The 22,226-nt window shown below is 39.3% G+C and overlaps 1 protein-coding gene across 1 annotated transcript; it reads right to left on the bottom strand.

Annotated features, from left to right (window-relative positions):
• Window positions 1-11,265: 11,265 nt before the first annotated feature.
• On the bottom strand, window positions 11,266-14,845 carry dmrt3a (doublesex and mab-3 related transcription factor 3a). The gene is made up of 2 exons (XM_034118724.1): window positions 14,329-14,845; window positions 11,266-12,749 (listed from the first exon to the last, which is right to left on the bottom strand). The coding sequence occupies exons 1-2, from the start codon at window positions 14,729-14,731 to the stop codon at window positions 11,731-11,733; spliced, it is 1,422 nt and encodes a 473-aa protein (XP_033974615.1). The 5' UTR covers window positions 14,732-14,845; the 3' UTR covers window positions 11,266-11,730.
• Window positions 14,846-22,226: the final 7,381 nt, after the last annotated feature.

Raw genomic sequence — 22,226 nt, 5'->3', positions numbered from 1 at the left:
GGGGGCATGTCAGAGTGTATTGGGGAATTTTAGAAGAGGCCCAAGGGGATGTTAAGGTGGTTATGAATATTTAAGGTGGTTCATATGTATTCATTATTGCCTGGAAGCTCCCCTTCAAAAACATATTGGAATGTATTTAAGGATGCCTTCAAACTCCTTAGAGATCCCCATACCCCTGCAAAGGCCTGAACATGGTGCAATATAGCCAGGAACCTTGGAAGCAAAAAATACCTCTGCATCCTGGAAATCCCTGAGAATTCACTAGTTTCAGTGTGTTTTTTGGAACAAAGTGTCCGTTAAAAGGTCTGTCAGTCGTTGAGAAACGTCAAGTTATCCTTCAAGGGTTCCAGGCATTATAATTACTTTTTTCATACCAGGTGTTTTAGATCTTTTGGATTTGTTCAGGGTCCCTGAAGGAGAGGCATGGATCTTCTAAGGAGTTCTGAGGTCCCTAAAGGGGTTCCAGGCCATACTGTGTCAGGGGTCTCTGTTGGGCCCTCAATGATTTCCATGGATCCTTGAATGGATTATGCATTATTGACATTCATGAAATATTGAGGACATTTCAGGAGTCTCTGACAGGACCCATGAGGATCCTCCTGGAAAGGATTCTGTCAATATTAACAGTGTTTGCAGGTGGCCTGGACATTTCTTTACAGGACATTTTTTACAGGCCAATAAATAATTGGATTAGGGAATTAAGGAAATATGCTTAATTATGCAGGAATAATGAATCATCATATTTATCCAAAAGGGAAAATGGACCATTACTTTTATTGATGTACAAAATACAAGCTCCACCTCATCCTGTTTCAACACTAAGACCTTATGGGATCCTGGGAGCTTAAGTATGGTTGAGAAGGTTTCTGTTGTCTGTGAGGGACTTCCAGTTCGCTTGGAAAGTCTGTGGATCCTTAAAGGGATTCCAGACATTTTTAAAGAGTTCCAGGGGGCTTTGATGCTCTCCGGGGATCCTTGAGGAGTTGCAGGGAATCTTTAAGGGCTTCCAGGTTTCAACCAAAGAGTCTTATAGGGAACTTCCAGTATAGGTTTGGGAATCATGGAAGTGTTTTATTAATCCTTGAATACTTTTCAAGGATTCCAGCTGCTACAGAAGAAATTTCAGGTTGTTGTTGTTGTTGTTGTTGTTTACACAAGTGTCCGGGGTTATTCTCCAGGGATCCTTCAAGGGCCTCCAGACCTTTGCAGTGCGGATCTTTGGAAACACCATCTCAAATCTGCTTATTTGAATCATTGAATAAAAGTTTTAACATTTCAAGAATATCTAGTGATTTTGTTGGTTTTTTATATCCACCATATTAGCCACTATCATTTTCTTGTTATGATACTTTAAATACACTTTGAGTTGTTTGTTCAGTAGGCCTTTGTATTTCTAGAACAAGGGCGTATCTATCCTAAGATGTAGATATCTTATCGTTTATTTGTGGTCTCCGGACATTACTCAGTACACATGCTTTAACTGACCTTTTTAATGGTTTCGACCTGGAGAAAGACACACACTCGTAATGACACTTTCTCACACGCTGTCCAGTTTACTTTTGGGGTTGAGTGAAACAACAGCATCTTGTTGGAAGCGCCCCACTGTGCAGGCTGTAAAGCGAAACAGGAGCTGTGTATAGACAGAAGAGCAGAGTGGGATCACTGGGGATCCTGTTATGTTAATTAGCCTCTGAAGAACCGACAACACATGCTGCTGAATACAAAACCAGGCGGGACCACATTTGTCTCTGTCTGACACCTCGACCTCTCCTGGGTAATGTGCAACAAACAGGAGGACCTGTCCCTCAGCTGTGGACAGCAGTGGAAGAGGAAGGGTTCAGAGCATTAACTAATATCACACTGTGAAAATACTCTGTAACAAGTCAAAGTCCTGCACTGTATACACAAATATGTATGTACAAACTAGAACATGTAAACGTCCCCTGTGACTGTTATACCTTTATAACCAAATCAAATCAGATAATCAAAAAAAGACTATTAATACCAGAAGAACATTTGGCTTTGTGACATTTGCGCCATAGAATAGATAAATACATATTTATATAAACATCAGTTTAAGAGTAAGATAACTATTTATCATTTAACAATAACCCACATAATACACTCACACATGCACAAACAGGAACTATTGGCATGCAGTAATGAAGCGGTGGCAGAGTGAAGGGGCTGCATGTGTTCTGGCGCCGGGGAGCAGTAGTTAGTAGAAGTACGTTTGGTGCCTTGCTCAAGGACAAGGCTCCGATTGGGACTTGAACCGACGACCCTTCGGTTTCCAAGCCAAGTGTGTACAGACTGAGCTACTGCCGCCCCCAAGTTATAGTAAAATGTGTAATTAAAGTCCTTTAGGGACACAGGGGCTCAGACACAGGAACGAGGCAGGGACGTCCTCCACAGCACAGGGACCCTCTGAAGACCCAGGCCCATTGTGAAGACATGGTGAAGTTCTCAGTGCAATCCTTTTTGGTCCAAACAGTCCATCCATCAAAGGAAACTTTGGAGTATGAAATTGGATTATAATTACTCATGCATTCATGTAAAACAGGATTTTGCTGTATAGTTGGTTGAGGTGGAGCTGAGTTTAAACCATTTTGTATCAAAAAAATGCTTGTTTTCTCCAATATTGATTGATTGTTTGGTTTTAAACAGATATGAGACTGATGAACTGCTGTCTAAGCAAAATATATTGGCCTTAAACTTGTTTGAATAAATGAAAACATTAAACACGTGTTAATAGTTACAGGAAGGAGCAGCAATTCCTCACATTGGTGAATCTGAAAGTGCACTGTTGGCAAATAAAAAAGGCAATTAACAAGATAGTTGCCATTTGCCATTCTGTCAATCAATTAATGAACACATATTTTGAGCTGTTCTTGTTCATAGGCTTGTTATGTACAGCAGTTGTTTATATGCTACATTGTGCTTTAAAATCATTTTTATTGGATGCAAAACATGTCAACCTTAAGCTGTTAAATAATGTTAGTGGAAATAAAAGTACAATATTTAGCTTTCGTGGAGTAGAAGTATTAAGTGACATTAAACCAAAATACTAAATAAAGTAAAGTTCAGTTACCTCAGATTTTCACTTGGGTGCTTTTCTCTGATAAATGTAGTAAAAACACATCCAGACTTTTCACATTTTTTGCACCCGTCTATCTTCACATTATTTCACAACTAAGGCTTGTTTTGATATATATTGTTTTGTTATTTTTCCATGTGGGTTTGTTTTAAATGTGAGAACAGGGTGAAACATGTATCCTCCTTAAGCAATCATATTTAAATTAAATATTTTCGATATAACTATGGCTTTCTATAGAATGATATGGGTTACATACACGTAATAAAACATTGATGAAAAATGAATGAAAGCATGTCACCTCTAACCCCAGTTGCACACTATATGCCCAGAATAGCAATATCTATTTTGCCCACTGTGTGGCAGACGGGAGCAGTTTTTAAACAGTGGTAAAATAAAACTTACTGAAGAACTGTTGAGGTGTTAAATGATGACAGTTCTAGCAACATTGAACAACAATTGTGAAACCTCTTCACTCTTCATTTATAAAAATGTGGGGGAAACAAGTTTAAAGAGATTTCTGAAAGGGTATTGTTCGTGTTTTTATTTCGCCATTGCACTGCTTTGAAGTACTTATTATACATTTATAATATATTTCCAAACTCCAGTATTTAAGTTCAGTACTGAAATGTTGCCTTTGACATAAACATGATTTTGATTTTGATTTCACCACTAGAGGGCAGTAAATGAAAGGTTTTAAACATAGATGATGACCAAGAGGATAGATTGTGTTTCATAAGGCGCGTTCACACCAAGTACTTTTCCCACAATAGCTCTTTTAAAGTCTGTGCATGTTCCTTCATGTTTTGAAGTTGGTTTGCTGTTTTATCAATTGTCAAATACTCTCTCAAACAGAAAAATATAAACTTTAAAATAACAAAGTTTCATCTTAATCTACAATATAATATCATCATTTATTTGTTGATAATATTGTGTATATGAATTTGAATCTGCAATGTAACAAGTGAAAAGAGGTGTTGCAGCACACAGAATGAGAAACATAAAGACATTTGAAGAAACATGTCACAGCAGAGGCACAAAATACAAATATGAACCTGAAATGCACATCATGTCCACTTGTAAATGTTTGATTTGCTTTGTGAATGTCGCATTTCCGATATATTTAAAGGAAATAAATAACCTGTTGTGCAACCAATACACTCACAAAAGCTGTTGTTTAGCTAAAATATTAACATTTAAGCATGTAAACATGTCAGAACATGTACACATGTCACAATATGTAAACATGTCACAGTAGAGGCACAATATACTAATAAGAACCTGAAAATGAAAAATAATATGTCCTGTTTAAAGGACTCTTGAACACAATACTCTTGGAAACTACACACCAAATGGAGCTCTAGTGCAGCATTAGAAAGTGAGGTAGTAAACAACGTTAATGTGTTACAGTTTGTACCTCAAGAGTTTGTTGCTTAGTCCGTGTACTCGAACAGAGGCTTGGTCTGGCTGGATCTTCATCAACATTCTCTGGAGAAACTCAAAAGAATACTTCATGTCTTGTGGATACTGGACGGAAATGTAGTGTGGCAGACCAAACAAAGCAACATTCCTCCTGTTTATTTGAATATCTTTGCTTTTAAAGGTGGGGTAGGTAAGTTTGAGAAACCGGCTCGAGATACACTTTTTGTTATATTCCATGGAATGCTCTTAACATCCCGATAGCAATGAATATCTTAAGTGCTTTGACAAAAAATCCATAAAGAAATGTCATCTGTGGAAGCCGTAATACTGTAAAAAGCACGACCAATCATTTTAGCCGGCCCGGCTAAAATAACTGGATGGCCTACCTGCCTGTCAGCCTTCCATCTGTGCACAAACTTATCTCGTGCCCTCATTGGTCATGTGCGCGTTCGTGTGTGTTGGAGGAGGGGCTCTGTAAGGAAGTGGCAGATTTTTTCCGGCTGTGTATTTTCAAATTCTAGTGATCTCGAGCTGGTTTCTCCAAAATTACCTACCCCACCTTTAAATGACTGTTTTTAAATGCCATTTTATAATGTGTTTCCGCTGCACTATATATTAATGATCTTAATATCATTCATTTTTGTAAAGCATTTTGAATTGCCTTGTGTTGAAAGGAGCCAGTATTTTTGTTTATAAAAAGGGCCACCTAATCGTGACGTCTGTAGTCAAGTACGTATAAAGGACTACAATTCCCACGGCGCCAGCCTCTGAGACATATATGGGACACCTGTCGGAAAGACGACGTTGAGGCACAGTTTTTAACTGTTAAGTTACCGTTTGAGTTATAGAAGCTTAGAAAGAAAGACCACCTAAGTTGTTTATGATTTTATTTGAGTTGCTTCTTTTGTTTTGACTATTGTAAAGGCCTGTGTTTCTTTGTTGAATGTGTGAAAAGTTTGTTCTTTTATTTTTGAGTAAACGCAAAACACAATATCAACAAATCACCGGAGGCCAAGCAAGTCATTCAAACGTGAGTAAAACAAATCTTATGGAAGGAAAATGCGAAATGTCTGTTTAACGGTACGTTCACACGGCTCCGTCGCGTGCTTCAACGGAGACGCTTCCCATTCACTTTGAATGGGGTGACGTCAAGCTTTGCCGAACTGCATTGTGGTTCCGTTGCGTCGCTTTGCCTCCGTTGCTCGCTTCGAAAGTTGAGAAAAGTCCAACTTTTCAAGCGTTGACGGAAGCGCTAGCCAATCAAATCATATGCCAGTACAAGCACTAGCCAATCAAACCGCGTGCTTGTGTGTCCGGGGCAGGAGATTAATGTGATTGGTTGTTGGTCGCGCACCATTCACGCCTACCGGCAAGCTTCAACGCGACGGAGCCGTGTGGACGTACCGTTTCGCGTGCTTCAACGGAGACGCTTCCCATTCACTTTGAATGGGGTGACGTCAAGCTTTGCCGAACTGCATTGTGGTTCCGTCGCGTCGCTTTGCCTCCGTTGCTCGCTTCGAAAGTTGAGAAAAGTTAAACTTTTCAAGCGTTGATGGAAGCGCAAGCCAATCAAATCATATGCCAGTACAAGCGCTAGCCAATCAAACCGCGTGCTTGTGTGTCCGGGGCGGGAGATTAATGTGATTGGTTGTTGGTCGTGCACCAGACACGCCCACCAGCAAGCTACAACGCGACAGAACCGTGTGGGTGTGGACATTCCGTCAGTGGCTTGGATAGAAAGCAAGGAAGGAAGCCGCGACAGGTGCTATATTCAGTGGCGACTGGTCATTAGGGGCAGGTGGGGCACAGCCCCACCTAGTGTCAGCAGAAAGTATTACACATAATGATTACAAAAAATGCAAAAAAAGAAATTAAAAAATATATAAAATATATTTTAAGGTCATGTTTAATCATCTGATTCGTCTGTACATTGCTGTTTTAGTCTGTGTTCTTCTAATTAGTGTCTACAGTGCCGTTTTGAGCCATGTGGGACAAAACCTGATCATGCCCCACCCTTTCACTGTCAAAGTGAACGGTGACTGTAAAAACTACACTGCGCATGCTCAGAGTATTTTTCAATGTAATGTGTGTGGCAAAAAAAAAAAGACCATAGGGGCACAGAGCTGCCATCCCCACCATACGTCATCTCACATCATTCAGAGCTGATTGGCTGTAAGTACTGTGAGGAAACGAGAGAGCTGCAGTGACGCGTCCTAAAACCAGGAAGTAAGCTGCAAAAAAGCAATGAGGTTTCTCCATAGGATTTTAGAAAATAGCTGTAAATAAGATCTGTGGGAAATGTACCCGTTAGATAAATGCACGTTTTGTTCAGCCGGATAATATCCACATGTCTACCCTACTTTTATAATTTTCGAATCATAAATCTATCGATTAGATTTATGATAGACTTTTGAAACTACAAGAAGATAAGGAGGACTTTTACAAAAAAGTTATAGAATTTTTTGTCCAGAAGGATAGGCAAATGGACTTCATCTTCAAGTCAAGGTAAGACCGCAATTTTTGGAAAATGGGATCTTACTAAGAGAGAACAATTCAATATTTAAATGATAAAATTACATTTTTTGGGTATCCTTTTGTTTGAACTGTCTGTTTAAAATTAATCTAAGCATCAGACAAAAAAAGCTTTTGAAAATAATATTATATTTTGGTTTAGGTCAAAATATAATATTTGTAAACCTGAAGAGTCAGTGCCAGTGCCTCACCAGCCATGAACCTCACTGCACGTCACTGCAGAAGCTTATATATAGACATCTAAGTTTTTTGTGCCCCACCACTTTTGTACATATAAAAACGCCACTGGCTATATTAATAAACTGGCCTTGCCCTGCCTCTAATTTGTGTCCTGCAAGACAAAGATATATGCAGTGAGATACAAATTCCATAGCAAACAAATGGTTAATAATGTAGGTCAATAGCCATAATCCTCATGTGTATAATGCACATAAAAAGCACCAACGACATGAAAGCCACCAGTAAATAGTCTCTGCCATCAACTCTGATAGACCAACTTGGTCACTGCTGGTTTTAACACTACTTGACAATCAAACAACACATGTTCTAAAACAGCAGGAATACACATTGCCCTGACAAAAGTAAGTAAGCGAGAAATACAAAAACATGGCGCCCACCACCATGCTACTTTCTCTGTAGCATTTAGCAGTTAGCTAGCTGCTATTATTGTTTTCCCTCAGTTACTGTCACAGCACTCAGCATTTTCTTTTTTTCATTTATAATGATAGTAGTTATTTGTGGTGATGTGTGTCTGTCTCAGTTCTGCTCTGCAAAGAACAGGCCTAGACCAAAAGTATGAGTGGACGAATATATCCAACTTGAGATGCTGCTGAATATAGGCTAAAATATGTATTTGGATATTGAGAATCCAAACAAAATCATCCTAATAATCACACACACTTTTGCACGACTGCAAACAAGTTGAAATTCAATAATATTCAGAATATTTGATTTGAATACAAATGTATTCATTACTGATACTGTGTTTTTGTTTGCCTAATTTAGCATGTACTGTTTATAATGTATAAACATACCATAATAAAGAATATATAATATAAGGTGAAATGATTGAACCTAATATAATATATAATAGTACACTCATCGCATACTTTACATGCGTCAACAGAGACTGCTCAGCTTAGCATCATGTGCATACAATGATCGGACAGCACACAAATGATAGAAGACGTCGTCACGTTCACACATGGGCAGTTTTTGAGCTGTTAAAGGTGGGGTAGGTAAGTTTGAGAAACCGGCTCGAGATACACTTTTTGTTATATTCCATGGAATGCTCTCAACATCCCGATAGCAATGAATATCTTAAGTGCTTTGACGAAAAATCCATTCAAAAATGTCATCTGTGTGTACTGTAAAAAGCACGACCAATCATTTTAGCCGGCCCGGCTAAAATAACTGGATGGCCTACCTGCCTGTCAGCCTTCCATCTGTGCACAAACTTATCTCGTGCCCTCATTGGTCATGTGCGCGTTCGTGTGTGTTGGAGGAGGGGCTCTGTAAGGAAGTGGCAGATTTTTTCCGGCTGTGTATTTTCAAATTCTAGCGCACTCGAGCTGGTTTCTCCAAAATTACCTACCCCACCTTTAAGTTATAAATAACAACATTTCTCTTTTAATGTCTCTGTTTGTATTTCCTGTTTCCTGCAGTGGTTCCCCCTGAGCAGCAGGAGTCGAGCTCTAGTTTGGAAGAGAAGGACTCAGAGACCCCCCATCCATTAAGAAAGAGGAGGTAGCCTGGAGCAGTCAGGGCTGGGGAGGCTGATATCACCAATTTCACATTCATGCCTGTCTCTGTGAAGTGTGAAGATGACGAAGAGAATCCTCACAGCGTCATCACAGACAAACTGAACACATGGAGACAGAATCTGATGGAGAGGCCTGTGGAGGATCAGAACCAGCCAGGAGCTCAGATCCAGATTGACGTTTACAGCCAGATACTGGGGACAACAGTGGAGGCTCTTCTAAATCTGAGACAGATGAAAGTGCTGAGTGGAAGGAGGCGAGAGAATCCCAGTCAGGTTTAAACTCTCAAAAAAGACTTTGCATTAAGACAAGTATAGGAATTTTTCAGCTGCTAAATTTGTACAAAATATTTTGCACAAAATAGTAATTTACAGAAACACACGAGAGTCCACACTGGAAAGAAACCTTTTGTATGCAATCTTTTGCACTAAATATTAATTTAGAGACTAACATAAGAGTCCACACTGGAAAGAAACCATTCAGCTGCTCACATTGTGAGCTTTGATGAGATTTGCCTGGCATACTTCGCTCCAAAAACATAGATGTGTTCAGATGTGTACATCAATTGGTTCATTTGAATGAGCTATAAGATTTGGCCACAAGGGACATCAGGCATTCAAATAAGAGCATAACTATTTCCCATATGTTATCTTTATAACGTTTTATGATGCATAACACAACTTTCTATTACCATAGTCAACATCAACAGGTCAGATTTTTTTAATTGATTTTCAAAAACCAAAATGATTTATTATGATCTTGTTGATTGTTATTATTGCATTTATTTGCTGTTAGCAGATTGCAGTTTAATTTTGAAAAAGTTTATTGAAATAAGCCTGTACAAACCTTTTCAAATTGGATTCATTATAAATCTTATCTTTCGAATTTTGAGTTAAACGATAAAATATGTGTCCATGTACACTCGTTTTTTAATAATTATCTATTTTGAATTGTTGCTAGTAGGCACTTTGGAATGGTACAGTCAGCTTTAATGAGCTTTCATTTTTTAGAAAGCCATATTCCAAGCATATAGCAGGAACATCCTACCTGTAAAAGGCCATAGATGGACAATTGTATCAACTTTTACACTAGCCATCACATTGAGAACAGTGACAGGTTAAATTGAGTCTTTATTTGGTGTTTGACTGAATTGATTTTGAAAATAAATATTTGACTGACTGTCATGTATCACTAAAGCTGTGGGTGCTCTTTGCTTCAAAAGTCAACTAATCTACTTAATGTCAAACACTTCCTAAACAGCAGCCACACTGAAGAACCGTGACAATAAAGAAAATAGATTTATTTTAGGGTTCTGTCTTAGAGAAACCCCATATAAGCTGAGGACATGTGTCAGTGAGCTAAGCCATGCTGTCAGACAACAGTAAATTCACTTTCCATAAAGCATATGCTTCAGATCGGCAAACCTTAAAGCTGAAATGAGGCCAACACAGCAGTGGTCAGGTTATATAGTTTTGGCTGGTAGATATAGTATGATTGTATTATTAGTTGTATCGACAACTGTTCAAAAAGTTTTAAACAAAATCAGTTTGTAGTGTAAAATTGTAGCTTTGTGGTGAGAGTTGTATAATGTTTGATTCTAGCTGCTCGGAATGCTCACTGTATTTTCTTAATTATGTTTTGTTTCCTATATTATAGATACATTATTTCAATGGACCTCAGTCTGTGCATTCAATGCATGCAGAGCTCTGGGCGTGCAGCTGTCTGTTGATATCAAATGAGGTTATTCCAGATAAAAGGTCAAAATATTATGTTTGGGTTTCAGGCTAAAAACCAGTTCTGACCTTTGACCTTTTCCATTGGACTAAAAGTTGCTGTACAAATATGCATTGTCCGCTGCCAAGTATGTGGGTTTGACTCCTGAGGAAGTATAAGGCAGGTCATCTCCTCTGTCTCCCCCTTTGAAACACTGTATGTTAAATAAAGGCCCACAAAATGTCATTATAAAAAAAAAGAAAGAAAAAAAAGTTGCTCTCTAAAAACTGCAGGCTGCTGCGACGCCTTTTAAATCAAGGCTGAACACGTTTCTGTTCGCTGCTGCCATTTATCAAGAAAGGCAGGAAGTGGGAAATTCCGCTGTTAGTCTGTTTAGGAAGTCTGTTGGTCTTTTTTTATTTCTAAATGTTGTGCCTCCTCGATCTTCCATCCATGCATCGTCTGTCTGGTGACCCGGAAATGGATCTCATCTTCATCTTGAAGGACATCCCAATTCCTAAACCCAGAGGAGTGAATTTGAATATTTCTTTCAGTATTTCTTATGTAAAATACTACAGTGCAAAAATACAAAAAAAATCAGATTTGTAATCTCTTTTTACTTAGTATTGGCATCAAATAATGTACACAATGTTATAAAGTAGTTATTATGGGATAATTTCAGAATCATAATTATATTATAATATTATCATAATGAATAAATATTGGAGCTGATAAATGTGGAGCTATACGTTCAGGTAAACAATTCTGACCAATGTAACACATACAACATGTGTCTATATAAATTAGGCCAATTTAAAATGAAAACTTTAGTAATAGTGACTAAAAGACAACAATCTGGTCCATTTGGAAAACTCAGATTTATTTGGCATACTCTTCACATGCATTGATGATCGTTTACATCAAAAGTGTTCACAGTACTAAACATGCTTGCAGGAAATAGATGAGAGACTTTCAAATCAGCGCGAGTCTGTTCCATTCATCCGTTTTTGGTCGTGGCACGTGACAACTTGAGGGCATGAGTGGATGACGTTAAGAGGATTAACATCACCTCATCAAAGGGTGATTGCTTCACACAGTTCAATTCAAAACAAGACAGAAAAAGACCCTTTACGCACACCGGATGTCCTTTCAAAATAATACATTTTTGGCGCCCCCCCCCCCTGCTGTGTTAGTCCATCCGCAGCTTCTTCAGGTGGAGGAGTTGAGGATGCGCGAGTCTGCGGAGTCGGAGCGCTCCTCGTACTCCTCCTCCGGGGAGTAGAGGCCGGGTTTGGGCCCCAGCGTGCAGCTCTCCTCCTGGATGCTGATGCGCTGCTCCTCGGAGGGTCTGGAGGGCAGGATGGCGGAGCTGCGGAACACTGAGCCCCCGGGCCCCGCGGCGGCTGCGGGGGAGAACGGGGACACGTACTGGGCCGCCGAGCGGAGCTGGTACTGCTGCTGCAGGGCCATGGTATTCCACAGAGTCACGTCATTGTGTACGAAGGGGCTGCCCTGGCTGCGCGTCAGAGAGTTGCGCAACATGAGCGGGTAGCGCGTGGGCTGCGGAAAGGACGGGTGTTGCATGGGGACACCCAGCGGTCCCGTGGACACCACGCCCGATGCCGGGTCCGTTGTGAACCGGAGCGACTCGGGGACCCGGAAAGCAGAGCCCACCGACCACTTGGCGCTGGAGGACACCGGGTGGTATGAGCCCATGTGCTCGAACAGGTGTCCGTTTGAAGGCAGCAACAGGGTTTCAGGGTGCGGGTCGTTTTGCGGGTGCGCACTCCCGTCAGCACCCCGGCTGGACAGCAGCACCTCGATGGCCCCTACCAGATCCCCCCCGCAGCCTCTGAGGATGAGCTCCAGGACAGGAGGCTTGTGAGCGGGGAAGATCTTCTTGAGGACGTCCAGCGGCGGCCGGTTGGCCCGAAGGCTGAAGGGCAGGTTGATGGAGCCCGAGAGGCCTTCAATGAGCACACTCTGCTCTCCGGAGCTGACCGGAAGCTTGTGAGGACTCTCGGTCTTCACTTCCTTCCCAGCGCTGCCGGCTTTAGAGAGGCTGCAGCTGCTCTCCTCCGGTTTGGAGGGCGTCTCTGGGGGCTCCGGGGTGTAGCAGGAGTTCGGTTTGGAGCCTTCAGGGGAGCTGACAGCCTCCTGCTCCTTCTCACTGGAGCTCCCCCCGTTCTCTCCTCCGGACCCCTCATCAGGACCCTCATTCGTCGGCTCTGCAACACATCAGAACAAAGAGTCAGGAGACAAGTTTGGGCAGGGGGGTCATAACAGTTCAGCTGCATTTATCTGACTTCAGAAACATTTTTTCTGCACTCTAAGTCCAAAAGCTCTCCTCAGGAGGAAACTTGACACACAATGAATGGCTTGTCTCCAACACAGAGACTGATGAGGATGTTTTTCACCCCCCCCCCTCCCTAAAGCTGTTAACACAAAGTGCTGACTGTGTGTCAGTGAGGAATCTACCGTCGATGCCTTTTGACCACATTTTGTAAACAGATCGCGTGTTGCTCGGTAACATTTCATCTGAACTTAACCTCGTTCGAGAGAAATGGCGATTACATCGGATTGGTGCTGTCTGCGCTGATTACTGTCATCTTTTAAAGCACTCAGCTCCGCCTGTCCGGGTGATGGAGCGGATCTGGAGTCAGCTGATCGCTGCTTGTGTCCAGATGTTTGTGTCCCAGAAAACCACCATAAGTGGAGTCTAGAAAAACAACCATAGGCCTATGACTGGAATATTTGGCTGAAATATTGAGCATTTTTACTTTTCATTCAAATACAAATACACGCTAGTTTGCTTTTACCAACAAAGGGAAGGCAAACGATACCGAAATTAAATATAAAAAGCCAAACCTACGAGTTGATACAGTGAAAATAAATAAATTGAAATTGGCTACGTCACATAGGCTATATTTTATAAAATAATAAACACATAATTATTGTTTTATATATTGCAGGCCTAAAGGAAATAATTCCTTGTCAAATAAAATCGAAACACCATGCATGTTTCTATTCATAAATAAATAGAAACAATCAAAATCAAGATAATAGAAGAAAAGATTAACGCAATACAAATGCTATCAGGTCAAATGAATCCACCTTAATATTACAAATCTAAATAAGGTTTGTTTATTTCTTTTTTAATCTAACTTTGTCAACATTTTAATAAAACATTATTTTATTTTATTATTATTTGTATTTAAGTTATCTGTTTTATTACCAATACATTTGTGCTGCTGTAGCATTAGAATTTCGGCCTCGGGGAATAAGTAAAGTTTCTTATCATGACTTGAAATCTTTTACAGAATGTTTTCATTTAGCGAAGGTGCCAGTCATAAAGCAACATTTAAAGGAGCTGTTTTAAGTGAATTCTTTGTAGGCTAATTTAAATATTACTTAGTTTTAAATGTATCCCGATGATCAAACCTTAAAGTGTTTTTGAACACTCAACACACTATAATTTTAGAATCATTGTAAAGGAAAAGCAGTTTTTACATCTTAGACTTACATATTTAATCTGCCGTATTGTGTGAAAACTTTAAACAATTATAAAAACAATCTATATTGGTAACTTATTCCAATCACATGTGCACTTAGTATTATTATGATTAAGTTATTTATTTTTGTAATAGCCATCCTTCTGATCATATCAATTTAAAATTACTTTTGGAATTATAATTTGTTTCTTAATTTGACATTTTCTTCCATCAAATAAAAAGTAAAAACTCATCAGAAATGTGAAACACATTTAGCCAAACTATTTTCCTGCAGCTCTGGTTGTTATCCTCCCACCTGCTGTGCGTGTCTGCGCTCCGGAATGAACCGGCTCCGTGCTGCTCCACCTCAGCTCCAGCTCTTCTGTCCTCGGCGGGGCTCCATGGTTCCCCTCGCCGGTTCCGGGCATGCCGAGGCCGGGCAGCACTCTGAGGGACTCCGGGATGAGGCTCTCCAGACTCTCGTTGGCCTGCTGCCTGCGGAGCGCCACCTGCGCCGCCATGACGCGCTGCCGCTCGATGATGAGGATGCACTTCTCGCAGGTGCAGTCCTTGAAGCGGCAGTAGCGTTTGTGACCTTTGAGCCACGAGAGCACGCCGTGGTTCCTGCACCGCGCGCACTTGGGGGTCCTTTGCAGCGGGGCCCGGGGCTGAGACACCGGAGCCCCCATGTACAAGTAGGGGGACCCGTAGCCATTCATCGTGGGAGCGTGTTCTCCAGGACGCGCAAGTGCATCTGCGGAGAGGCGAGGTGGGGGAGTGGTGTCAGCAGCAGAGAGATGGAGCTGGATGGAGCTGCTCAGCCACACGCATGGCAGGATGAGGAGAAGAGGTGTGGGCTTGTTGTGGAGGATCCAACTTTCCCTCGGCTGACAGCACAGATATGCATCAGGGCTGACACGCACTTATTGAGACGACGAGTAACCAAACGCTGTCACTTGCGTCAAAGCACGCTGCAAAAAATGTCCACGTGAGGCTGGGAGGAAACAAAAGTGCATGTGAGGATCAGATAATGTTTCCCTTAACAAATAGGTTAAGACTATAACATTGTGTTCTGCAGTGGAAACTGATATTCTCTTTGTATTAAGAATCTTGTCAAGGCTTGTAATAAAGAAGTTGACATTATTTGAAGGCACATTTCAGATTTATATAATGGGAAGCTGCAACATTATACACAAATGGTCCCAAAAAAGGTCCAATTTACATTTTACATCTGTACAAAATAAACAACTCTTAGTGACACTCATAGTTATTTTTGAATATGGCTATCATTTCAGTTTTAACAATTTAACATACAAATAACATTTTATTTGATATATTAATACCTTTAAGATATGTGTAACAGTCATGTAAAGTGTCAAATGAATATCAAAAATATACGTTTTCATTTGATAGACTATGCAAGTGTGTGTTACGTTACAATGCAAAGTCAAACAAAAAAAGACAAAGTGCATGAGTTAATGCAAACATAAAAGCACTAAATGAATTAACTGCATCAATAGCACTCAACTGAATATCAAAATTAATATTCCAGCTGGCAACAATGAGGATGAAAACTGTCCCTGCATAAAACAAACCTCATTAAAATACTAATTGCACAAGTAAATGCCTTTTTAATTTGCATCATGATTTTAAATCTAACATTGAAAAAATGTTGTTCTTAAAACTCAACTGCAAAACATATGACAAGCTGTCAAAACTCTATAGATATGCATTTCCCCAAATATGTTCATTATTACGACCTAACATCAGCATTCGACTCTTCCTATAAATTAATTTGGATTTTAAAAGTCAGGACTTGTTTATTTCCCCTCCCTGTTGCCTGCAGGCTATAAGACTTAATTCGGACAAAGTGCTCGCAGCTTCTCGCACCTTTTACACAATCGTACATAACTTAGATGATTAGGTCTCTACATGTATAAAAAGCCCTTTGGGAACTATGTCGAGGATGCTGATATGTCCCTTCTGCTGGACTAATAGAGGGCATTGAAACATAACACCGGACAAAGCCGGGGCCCATTTCTGACCGTAAAAAAGGTTTATTCAAGCAAATAATGGGATCCGAGCCTGGCGCGGCTTACAGAGAATAAGAGCATGGTAAACTTCCCCACATGAAGCCCGTCTCCAGGGCTATTAAGCTTTTAATTGGAAAATAGCAGAGGAAATTTCAAGGTGACGAGAGTGGCTTTGCAGTTTGTGCCGGCCGAGTAGATTTGTGGGGAGTGGGAGGCCTGGACCACAACGCGTAATAAATTTATTCATGTTGTTCGTTGATAAAAGACCAAAACACGGACCGGAATAAAAGTTTACACTGCAGGAAGTATTGTTATTGGCATAACGTCTGATTTCTTTATTTTGTATATTGATGCATGATGAAGATGCAGGAATGGTTATTTGAATATCTCATGTTGGATGTGCATTTGATATAGCTGAATCAATTCTGAGGAAAATACTTTATTCTTTATAAACGTTACATATAGTGAGGCTGAGCACAGCAGGCCTACAGTCTAGCACATAACATACCACATACGGGTTAAATAAATAAATAAAACACAAAAAATAAACAGATAGGCCTATGTGCCACCTGAAAATATAATAAATGTAATAAAAAAAACGTTGAAAAACACATGTAGTAGCTACTTATTTGAATTTCAGACCAAATATAATAATAATACTAATAATAATAGAATATAATATCTAATAATATAAAATTAATAATATAATAATATTTTGTTATTATTAGACAATATATTTTTAGATGGATATTTTTATAACCATCCAACCAACAACAATAACAACCTCATGGTGGCGCCAGAGAGAAAGTGATCTGTGGATCACCAACGTCATGATGATTTATCCTCTGGGGAACATGAATAATCTGCAACACATTTTAAAACACTTCATACATTCGTGAGTTTGGAGATGTCCTAGTTTGGACCAAGGAAAAAAATGTAAAACGTTTTTTAAATTCTTATTATCTGTTCGGAGCATTACTGGGGTCTTAGCCGGAATCACAGTCGCTTAACGTTTCTAGAATGTACAACCCCCCTAATGGTATAATAAATAATAATAAATCCTCTCCTTTCCTTTCTTTGAAAATTCCTTTCAAGGAAACATGTCACATTATAATATTTTAAAATATTTTATAACTTCAGGAAACAGAATGCCTATAGGTGCAACTTCATAAAATGACATATTTTCAGATTTGTATACCATTGACTTGGTGATTAAATTCCCAATCAAAGGTCATGGGTCATCCCACTAGAGACATCCTGTTATAAAAAAGGGTCATGATTTTAAATTGAACACACCAGTGTCCCCTGATTTACTTCCACTATTTTAGACCATACTGAAATTGGACAAAATGTCATGGTCCCTAAACGATGAATCACACTGACTTAAATCATCCCGACTTATTTTAATGCTTTATGATGTTATATCTTAACCACTGAATGAATTGGAACAACATTTGGCAAAAACACCTTCCCCTTTATAGGAGGAATCCAGCGACATCATCAGGTCAAAACATCAATTTGATTTATCACCAAACACAAATAACAATTTCCCATTAGCTTCAGCTGTACTTGGCGTTTGGTGTTGATAAGCAAATGTAATAGAAACTAAGATGGTGAAATCTGTAAACAGAAATTTCAAAAAAATTCAAAATTCAAAGAATCTGTTCGTGCAATTCACTTAACATTTCACCCTTTCACATCTTGGACCCCATAGCTCCTACAGCATGGCCCCTCTCCAGGAGCAGGGGGCGGGGCTGACCTCTGCTGAGTGGGGTTATTATGAGGTGCTGATTGGGGGCGTAGCTGCCACTCAGAAGTCCTGTCACAGGAACGCTGATTTAAGTCTCCCCAGGGAGGCGGGACACCGAGCTCCTACTGAGGAATTAGCCGGACGTCTGAATTAGTGAGGACATCCGTCAGCAAGCATCAGTCCTCAGGGAAAAAAGGAAAAGTCTGTGGCTTTTTTAGGATACTATAAGTTGGAGCAACCATATGAGCACTAAAGGTATCAGCTATTCCAATAGTGTGTTTTTGATTTTGACATCCAAAGAAGTGATTGGAGAAACATGACTATTACATGTGTTGTTAAAAGATAGTAAGGAATGTAAAGAAAATTGTGTAAAATTAGCAACTTTTAATATTGTTAAACAATTACAATATGTATATCTATCCAAGATCACATTTTTTTTACTGTTTAAATAAAGTAATGTAAATATCACATAAAAAGGAATTCCAAGGTTACAAACATATCCTGAAAAATGTAGGTTATCATTATACTTATACTTTAATACCATATAATGTAATACATTTAGATTAAATTGGAATGAATGATGGGAATCCATATGGAATATAAGGCCTATACAATTATTATTATTATTATAAAAGAAAATGAATGAATTGACATTTATCATATTTGGCAGCACCGAAAAGCAATGTTTAAGAATCATTCCTAGAAATATAAATATTAAATTGCACACAAATAAATGACAGAACAAATATTAGTTAATTCATTTAAGACAAGGTGTTTATTTTATTTTATTGAAACTACACTGAAAAAACTGAAACAAATTTCACATATCTGTACTAAGTTAGTTGAATGCAATAATATTAAGTTGAACCTAATATTTTTTATTCAAACTTAATATTATTGCTTTCAACTAACCTAGTACAGATATGTGACATTTGTTGACATAATACATTTAATTAAAGTCAACGTTTCAGTTTTTTCAGCGTAGCCTATTTTAAGTTGGTGAGATGAGTTTCATTATTGTGAAAGATAGTTTAGTTGAACAATATTATAAACAAAAAAGGTAAAATATTATCAAAATCAGTTCACCAGCGTACATAAATACGTACAATGGCTACTTTTAAACAACTATCTTTTGTTTTTCAGTTCTAAAGTAAAATTACTAATTCATTTTATTGTTTTGTATTTTTCCCTTCCTGGGCCTATCGTGAAATGACGACAAATGTTGGTGGTAAAAAGGAGACATACTATAAGATTTCTGCACAAGTGAAGTTATGGTCTTCTGATTGGATAGCAGCAGCTATGGAGCAAGTCACATCATAGTAAGTTTAAAAATTATATATTACAGGCAAAAGTATTTTATTTAGAATCGTAATTAGATACTAGTTCATTTTCCTGATTACATATTTATAGGAACATTTTCAATGCAGAGTAATGTTACTTAAATTAATAAGCATTTGAACACTCTTTGGCAATTCTTTATTTTCTTCTTTAAACTAACTCCTGAATGTATGCCTCTGATCCACTTGTGGAGAAGAGTGTGTCCTCCCGTGCTGTTCTCCCTGCAGGTGTAAAGACAAATGATGGGCAACGTCCTCAGATTAGTGGTGGATGCACAGCGGTTTAGTCCGTCTACTCCGGCCTGTTTATTGGTGCTTGGCTCTCAGGGCTGGACGTTTATGACCGGTGCTCTGCCTGGCCTTCAGACAGCCCCAGATCCTCCTACCAGCAAACACATCCACCTTTAAAGTAAAACCAATACTAAAGGGCTAGTTCGGCTGGGAAAAATAATGAATACTCTAGTTAAGTATGATAATGTCTTTCAAGTAATGTCAGACAGCACAAACTTTTGTAAAACATTCAGGTGGTCTATTACAAAATGTTTAAAATGTCTCAAGTTTAGACATAGCACTTACTGTGAGAAGAAAGGGGGCTGAAGTTGGGTGGAAGTTGCATGACACCAAAATTGTACCAATGAAAAAGTATCTTTCCAGCTCATAAAATTGTTTTAACCCCAGATTAATTTATTCTTTGACTTTATATAATTGAAAATTCCATTATTTATTTTAACAGTTTGTTTGCCTTTTTGGATTTTATCTTCATTTAAGTTATTTAATGTTTAACTTTAGGATAAGTGTACATTTGTACTCATTAGATTTGAATACACAGTAGTGGTCGGTACCCAGTTAATACAGGTATCGCATTATTACGGTCAAAACATCTCCATTAGGAGACGCGTGCTGCAGTTAAATAACCATGCAAATAAAAAAAAAATTAAAATGTGCCGCACTGAAAAGTGATGCACACAGCTGGGACCGGAGCGCTTGTTGACGTTCTGGTCTTATTGGCTTATTTTAACAATGTGATCGCATAATACTTTTCCTATATTATTGAAGATCTGCTGTAAGCTAGCTGACCTAGCCATTTCAAATATACTGAAAAACACACTTGCTTCATTCCCAGCTGTGTACATAATATGTTGTGTCCCTGTCACCGTTTTGAGCTTCTTGCAGCATTTCTTATGCAACGCTTTTCTTTCATGCAACGCTTTTAGAAAACTTTCCTCAAGTTGGTGAGTGTTTTTTGAAATGCTGCCCATTTCTTGTCAAGTAGGTGAAGATGTTTTTTTATTTGCATCATTTCTGAAGCTGCAGTGTTCTGGCCGTTGTAGCGCGTTTGCCCCTGTCGGTCATCGTAGGGACAGAACACAAAAGGAGAGCGCTTGGAGGAAAGAGAGGAAAGCGACAGAACATGGTAAGTCAGACATGGTTTCTGCTTTACTAAAAATCTAAGCACTTACGTTTGAGGGAGAACTTTTGCGAGTTGCAGAATAATCTAAATAACAAGGTCTGAACAACACAACTAATCAGATAATCAGCTGAAACTCAAATGATATAGAACATATTTACTCTAAGTGAGCTCTACAACGGAGACTAGCATTCTCTTTTATGTATATATAATTTAAAAGAGATCTAACTTTCCACATCTGGGCTCACTGCGTCCTCTCCAAACACTTCCTTTCTGTATCTAGAGGCCATCACTCCACTGTCACGGAGGGATCCGAGCACATTTTATCTATGATGGGGAGGGGGGGGGAATGATTCATGGAGGCATTGGCAGCTCAAGGAAAACCAATCCTGTGACACTTTCTCCCCTGCGCTGTACAGCAGGGTGGCGGCAGCAGCAGCTACAGAAGGACAAGGCAAGCAGCAGCAAGTCGCCCCTGACAAACGTGATCAAATGGCCTTCCTTAACTAAACTCGTAAAGCACGGGGCAATAAAACTCAATCTTCTGTAAAATCCAATTAAGTCATTATCTGACTGATTGTATCTTTAATTGAAAACAGAAGTGACAGTAAATTTCTGTGATATATCAGGATCAATCGATACTGCTGTACAATCTGGTCTCAAGAGGTGATTTATAATGTCAAAGCCGTATAGGTAACTCCACATTCTTCTCTCTAAAACCACTGGTGGATGAAATTAAGAGTAAGTGCGTTTCATAAAAAAACAAGATGGTCACGTTATTGATTACAACAGATGGGGCAGAATCCAATGAATGTTCCCACAGCGCAGCAGACAGAAAATACAAGTAATTTTCTCTGTCTGTTTTATATTGTTGTTTCCAGCATCACATTTACACTCCATCACTTTGGAACGTTTTTATTTCCCGAGAACTTGTAGCAACATAAACTCCAGGACTCCAAATTACTTTTGTTGCTGTCTTATTGGAACACAAACAGAAATAAACACTTTCAAAGCATGCAGTTGGAAGTAATTCTCCATAAAACATAAAACAAATCAACAATATGCAGTACAGTGGGGCGCTGGAAGTCGGCAACATCTCATCGGAGTTGTTCTTCTTAATTAAAGGAAACATGGCCCAGATCTGAACAGTCCAAAACTCAAACATTCAATTAACTTTAATTCAAGACAAGAGAAATCTGCAAATATTAAACGTTTCAGAAGCTAAAACCAATTGTTATTTTTTTAGATTAATTAATTATCAAAATGGTGGCTGTTATGTGTTGTGAATCTACAAATCTAATTATTGCAGCCTTACACGTCACTGCTCCTCAGCCTCTGTATCTACATGCTGTACCAACGTGTGTAAACAGTAGCCTGTGCGCATAGTGAAAGCTCCAAGTCTGAAGGGGTTAAATATACAATAGACATGCAAATTCATTGGAATAAACGATGCCGCTGGATTGGTGCCATAAATAAGCAGCCGGGGCTCATCACACGCCAACGCAACGGAGGCAAACATGATTCATGTCTCACCTGCCTGTTTCCTCCCATCGCACCACATCCCTCTCTCTTTTTCTACTCTAAAACTTCAATGCAATGAAAACAATTGTTATACCGGGGGGAAAATAAATGCAATGATCTGATGCTGATCAAGGTACAGACTGTTACAGTGGTGAGTGTCAAAAT

The sequence above is a fragment of the Trematomus bernacchii genome, unplaced genomic scaffold (assembly GCF_902827165.1).
Source record: "Trematomus bernacchii unplaced genomic scaffold, fTreBer1.1, whole genome shotgun sequence".
Taxonomy (NCBI): domain Eukaryota; kingdom Metazoa; phylum Chordata; class Actinopteri; order Perciformes; family Nototheniidae; genus Trematomus; species Trematomus bernacchii.
This window is presented reverse-complemented; position numbering and strand designations above follow the sequence as displayed.